The sequence below is a fragment of the Mus pahari genome, chromosome 19, assembly GCF_900095145.1.
Source record: "Mus pahari chromosome 19, PAHARI_EIJ_v1.1, whole genome shotgun sequence".
Lineage (NCBI taxonomy): Eukaryota > Metazoa > Chordata > Mammalia > Rodentia > Muridae > Mus > Mus pahari.
The window spans coordinates 59,841,086-59,847,303 of record NC_034608.1 but is presented as its reverse complement, the minus strand read 5'-3'; the positions used below and the strand labels follow the sequence as shown (position 1 = coordinate 59,847,303).

General features: G+C 44.8%; 1 protein-coding gene across 1 annotated transcript; it reads left to right on the top strand.

The window, feature by feature from the left end:
* Window positions 1-4,511: 4,511 nt before the first annotated feature.
* On the top strand, window positions 4,512-6,205 carry LOC110337018 (DNA fragmentation factor subunit beta-like). The gene is made up of 2 exons (XM_021219762.2): window positions 4,512-5,316; window positions 5,928-6,205. Exons 1-2 carry the CDS (start codon window positions 4,516-4,518, stop codon window positions 6,174-6,176), a joined length of 1,050 nt encoding a protein of 349 aa, XP_021075421.1. The 5' UTR covers window positions 4,512-4,515; the 3' UTR covers window positions 6,177-6,205.
* The last annotated feature ends 13 nt before the right edge of the window (window positions 6,206-6,218 follow it).

The window sequence follows — 6,218 nt, the reverse complement described above, 5'->3', positions numbered from 1 at the left end:
GGAACTTTCTGGATAGCATTTGAAATGTAAATAAAGAAAATATCTAATAAAAACATAAAAAAAAAGATGATGGAGGCATTTGGGAATCGTAGCTAGAAATGCTCCAGTAGCATCATATAGCATCATTTCTGATTTAGCTTTTTGGAAAATTTCTACAGTAATTTCTGGAGTGGCTAGGCTGTCTTATTTATTTATCAACAGTAAATAGATATTTCTGCCACAACACACCCTCAGCCACACTTGTTATTATGCACTTTTCTTTTTGTTTTTATTCATTCTTTGGTGTTTCCTACAGCACATTTTTATTAAATTTATTGGCCCTCCCAACTCATCTCTGTTCTACTCTGCCTATTTTAGCAAAACAGGTACCTGTTTTTGTTTTATAAACCCTTCAAGACCAATTTGTGCAAGCCAAATAATTCTGGATGCCCAGTCTTCCATAGGAGATGGGTGGGCTTACAGAGCCTATATATAGTCTAAGAAAATGTCTCTTCTTCTTAAGCAGCAAGTAGTTGTCAATAGCTTCTCAGCTAGAGGTAGGAATGCATGTCTAATTCCAACCTCCATGCTAGAATTTAGCCTGACTTGGGCTTGTATACAGGTTTTGAACATGTGTTTGCAACTACTGTGACTTCCTATGTGAAGATGCACTGGTGTGTTTAGAAGACACCTGTTCCTTGCAATTAGTAATCCACCATCTCTGAGGTCATCAACTTTCTGTCTCCTCTTCCATAATGATCCTGGGGCCTTGGGAGAGGGTAAGTTGGTACAATTTGTGACTGACCATTCTGCAGTCTATTTCTGCATGATGGCCACTCGTGTGCCTCCATGTTCTTCACCATCAAATGCAAACAGAAACTTAACTGACAAAGATTGAGACACTAGGGATCATATTAATATATGGTCCATTTACCAAAATAAAAGTAGCAGATGTTTCCATGGAAATATGACTTGTGTAACCACAGGCTTTTGGGTCAATAATGGTGTCAGATATGAGTTTTGTGTTGGGAGATGGAACAAAAACCCAATTAGAAATTTTTGAATTATTTCCATTCAGTTATTTCTCCAACATCATGGCAGTAATACTTTTGTAGCTCACAGAGGTCATTGCTATATATATTTGATAACTATTTTATTTTCCCAGAAGCAGGAATAGCACCTTTCCAGGATGTTTAAAGATGGGATATCTAAATGAAGCTTCCAGGCAAGCTCTAGCTTGATTTCCACATTTACTTTGAATCAAGTACATGGCTTCCTCAGCAACATTGTTAGTAACTGTATAGTGCTTACGAACAATGGCAAAAGCCTGGAATGTTTATGGGATTATGAAATTGCACTTACCCACAGTTCTCAAAGATTTAACCCATTTCTTTCTTGAGCATTCTTCATGAGCCTCTGATGCATAATGAGAGCCATCATTGCTTCCATATAGGTTCTCTCATCAAAGGTATGGACAAATTATTTTGTTGTGTGTATTGGGGCTTTGTCTGGCTTGGGAAGGGAATTTAGAAATATCCCTTGCTTTTCCATATTGGAGAAAAATTTAGGGAGTAATGGTGTTAGTCTTTTGATGTTAGACCTCCTTCAATGTTTTGATAGAATTAGTCACAGAATCCACCTGGCCCTAGGTATTTTTAACTCAGGAGATTTGTATGCATATTTTAGGTTTTGAGATTATAATGTAATTACAACATGCCTCCCTTTCCTTCCACTCCTCTAAAGCCTCCCATATACTCCATCTTGCTCCCTTTCATATTCATGACCTTTTTTAAAGGTAATTGTTATTAAATATACACATGTATATAAGTACATATACTAAATATCATCTACTCAGTTTGTATATTACTTGTATGCATGACTTTTTAAATTCTATCTCTTCTCTTTTTTTCACTTTGTGTCCCAATATTAGTCCCTTGTCTCCTCCCAATAGCCTCTCACACAGGTCCTCACCTGTTCCTCCCTCCTCATCCCCCCCCACACACGCACACACACACGCACACGCACACGCACACACACACTCACAGAGTACATGAAGTCACTGCAGTGTAGGCACATCCTCTCCCACCGAAGCCGGACAAGGTGGCCCAGTTAGAGCAACAGGATCCGCAGGCAGGCAACAGTTGTTGAAGGACCCTCATGAAAACCAAGCTGCACATCTGCTACATATGTGCAAGCAGTTAAGATCCATGTTCAGTTTTTGGTTGAGAGTTTAATCTCTGGGGCCCCCAAGGGTCCAGGTTAATTGATTCTGTTGGTCTTCCTGTGGAGGACCTAACCTCTTCAGGTCCCTCAGTCCTTTTCTCAACTCTTCCAAAGACTCCCCGGGCTCTACCTGATGTTTGGCTGTGGGTCTCATGCATTTCTCTCCATTGGCTGCTGGATGGGTCGTGTTTCTCAGAGGACAGTTACATTAGACATCTGTCTGCCAACAGAACAGGGTATCATTAATAGTGTCAGGGATTGGTTCTGGTCCATGGGATAGATCTCAATGTGGGACAGGCATTAGTTAGCCATTCCCCTGTCTCTGTTCTGTCTGTCCCTGCACATCTTGTAGACAGGACCCATTTTGGTTAGAAGGTTTTGTGGATGGGTTGCTGTCCCTTATTCTTCTACTGGGATTCATTCCTGGCTACAGGAGGTGATCACTTCAGGATCCATATCCCATTCTGCTAAGACTCTCAGATAGAGTCATCTCCATAGGTCCCCAGGGGGCCCTTTCTACCCCAGGGCTCCAGCAGGTCCTAGAGATTGCCCCCCAAACAATTCCCATTCTCTCCTCCCTGCTCTGTCTACATCTCAACACCCCCCATCTGGTTCCCCTCTTCATTCCCTCTGACATCCAGTTCCATCCCTTTGTCCACCTCCAGTATCTATTTTGTTTCCTTTTACGAGGAAGATCCAAATATCCTCCCTTGGGCCCTCCTTGTTATTGAGCTTCTTTGGGTCACAGATTACACTGACCTGCTCCCGAAAAATTGCTACATCAAATCAAGAAAGGATCCATCTGTAGTGGCCTGAGCCCTTCCACAGCAATTAAGACAATGCCCTACAAACCAGCATGGGCAGAGAACTTAAACAGACATTTAATCTCAGCATTCAGTTGGCAGAGCCAGAAGAATCTCTGTAAACTCAGGGCAGTTCTGATATTGAGGACCAGGATAGCCTGGATTATGTAAAAAAGACCTTACCTCAAAAGACTGTGGAAGAGGTGGGAGGAGAAGCGGAGAATGAGAGGGAGGGGGTGAAAGAAGGGAGAATGTGAAGGAGAGAGGGGAGGAAGAGGGGTGAGGGAGACAGACAGTGACAGGGAGAGGGAGGTATGGAGAGGAAAAGAGGGAGAGAGGGAAAGAGGGAAAAAGACACAGAGAGAAAATCCTCTAAGAACAAGCCTATAGGCCAATCCAAAGGAGGCATTTTTTCCAGTGTAGTTTCTTTCTTCCCAGATGACTCACTGTGCTATGTGGGCTGTCACAGAATGATATGGCCCAGATTTAAGGTGGGGCTTCTCACCTCTATGTGTCTATCAGTTTGGGTTTTTAGATGATTCCATATATAGCCAAGTTAGAAAGTAAAATTAGCTTTCCCAAATTACCACAGTTCTTGGTCCACTGGAAAATTTCATCCTGCTATATCTATAAGGAAATTCACAAAGCTTTCCAGTTTCACCATTGATTCTTCTCTGGAAGTCCCAATGGTAATGGTTACCTTATTATCACACTGCTTAGTTAGTACTTCTTGTAACCTCAGTATTTTTGCTTTAACTTTACATGTTAACTTCACAAAACTTTCTCCAAGATGTTATAGAAACTTTGTTTGAAGAGTGTGAACTGATTCATTGAGAAAGGACAATAATAAAGTTTTCTATTTCCCAAGGGAATTGATACATTCAACTGTAAGTTTTCTTTCATCTTCAGAGACATGACTGTTTTGACTAGCTTATAGAAACATAAGTAATATATATATATATATATATATATATATATATATATACACACACACACACACACACACATATATGTATAAAGAAAGCTTACGAACTTGAGAAAAATGTGTTCCAGTTAAACTTTATATATGCTATTTCTGTAGTGTGGAGGAAAAGCTTAGTTCTTACTGGGTTAATGGCCCTACTACTTGATTATAAAACAGGAAGAAAAAGAATTAATGGAAAAGAAGATACTTATGGGTTCTATAATAAAATTTAATATTTCCTGCATAATAGAGCTAAAATTAATATAGTATCACTAATCAAACAAAATGGAACCTGTAAAATAATTTGATTGTAAAACTACATTTACCATGACAAGTGTATAAGGGAGATGAATGGATGAGAACAAAGAATAAAAACACACATGAAAGAAAATGCCATGATGAAATGCGTACCAAATGTAAGCTAAGAAATTATTACAGCTTTACCAATATGATAAGTGAGAATGAATACAAATATACAAGAAAATATAGGTGTATTAAAAACATTCACTCTTGAGTGCGACTGGATTAAGGTGCCGCAGCCCTGCAATGTGCGCGGTGCTCCGCCAGCCCAAATGCGTCAAGTTGCGAGCCCTACACAGCGCCTGCAAGTTCGGCGTGGCGGCCCGGAGCTGCCAGGAGCTGCTGCGCAAGGGCTGCGTCCGCTTCCAGCTCCCGGTGCCCGGTTCCCGGCTGTGCCTGTACGAAGATGGCACGGAGGTGAAGGACGACTGCTTCCCGGGCCTTCCCAAGGACGCTGAGCTCCTATTGCTCACCGCTGGCGAGACCTGGCACGGCTATGTGAGTGACATCACACGTTTCCTCAGTGTGTTTAATGAGCCGCATGCCGGCGTCATCCAGGCTGCACGGCAACTGCTGTCAGGTGAGCAGGCCCCACTGAGGCAAAAGCTGCTGGCCGACCTTCTGCATCATGTGAGCCAGAACATCGCTGCAGAGACCCGGGAGCAGGACCCAGCCTGGTTTGAAGGTTTGGAGTCAAGATTCAGGAATAAGTCGGGCTACCTGAGATACAGCTGTGAGAGTCGGATCCGGGGTTACCTGAGAGAGGTGAGCGCTTACACCTCTATGGTGGCTGAAGCAGCTGGAGAAGAGTACCTGCGAGTCCTTAGCTCCATGTGCCAGAAGCTCAAGTCGGTGCAGTACAATGGCAGCTATTTCGACAGAGGTGCAGAGGCCAGCCGCCGCCTCTGTACTCCAGAAGGGTGGTTCTCCTGCCAGGGCCCCTTTGACCTGGAAAGCTGTCTTTCCAAGCACTCCATCAACCCCTATGGCAACAGAGAGAGCCGGATCCTCTTCAGTACCTGGAACCTGGATCATATGGTCTCCAGGGTGCAGAGTGGATCTGCACTTGTTCCCAGTGGATGCCCCAGTTTCAGTGGCTCTGAAGCAACATGACATTGTCTTTGCTTGCCACTTCTGTGTCACATTGGCCATACATACTTGGCTCATGTGCCTGTGGGAGACACAGGCCTGGGGCCTATGGGCAGCTGTGTGACATGGGTACATGAACAAGTAGGAGTCAGCAGGGGCTGACAAGTGCTCACACACACATGAGGCTTGGCTCCGTTGAGTGGCATGCGAGGGACCCCGCCCAGCTTTCCCCAAACTCGTTTCAGAATGGTAAGCTGTGCCCACTACTCCAGCATTGCTTGCGCTGGAGTCTGTACACCGTGGCCACCCATGGCCCATGTCAGGGATGGGCCAGTGTCAACAGCCCATGGAACAGGGTGCTGGGCTCCTCTGGTGACTCATCCATCACGTTGACAAAAAAAAAAAACCAAAAAACAGGACAGCAGGGCTGCCTGCCATGGTAGACACCGCGTCCACAGACAGCGAGTGTCTGTGGCTCATGGGAGAGTGCACAGCACCTTGTGGTGTGTGGCACTCCCAGCAGAATGGCTGTCTCCCCCCCACACCCCCGACTTGGCAGAATAGAGAAGAAGCGCACCGTGGTACCCACGCTGGCTGAAGCNATCCAGGATGGGAGGGAGGTGAACTGGGAGTATTTCTACAGCCTGCTCTTCACTGCTGAGAACCTGAAGCTGGTGCATATCGCCTGCCACAAGAAGACCACACACAAGCTGGAGNGTGACNGCAGTAGGATCTACNGGCCTCAGACAGGATCCAGGAGGAAGCAGCCTGCTCAGAAGCGCCCTGCTCGGAAGCGCCCTGCCCGGAAGCTCCAGTGACACAGCCCAGTGTGCAGAGGACAGTCAGTGCTGGTGCTCATC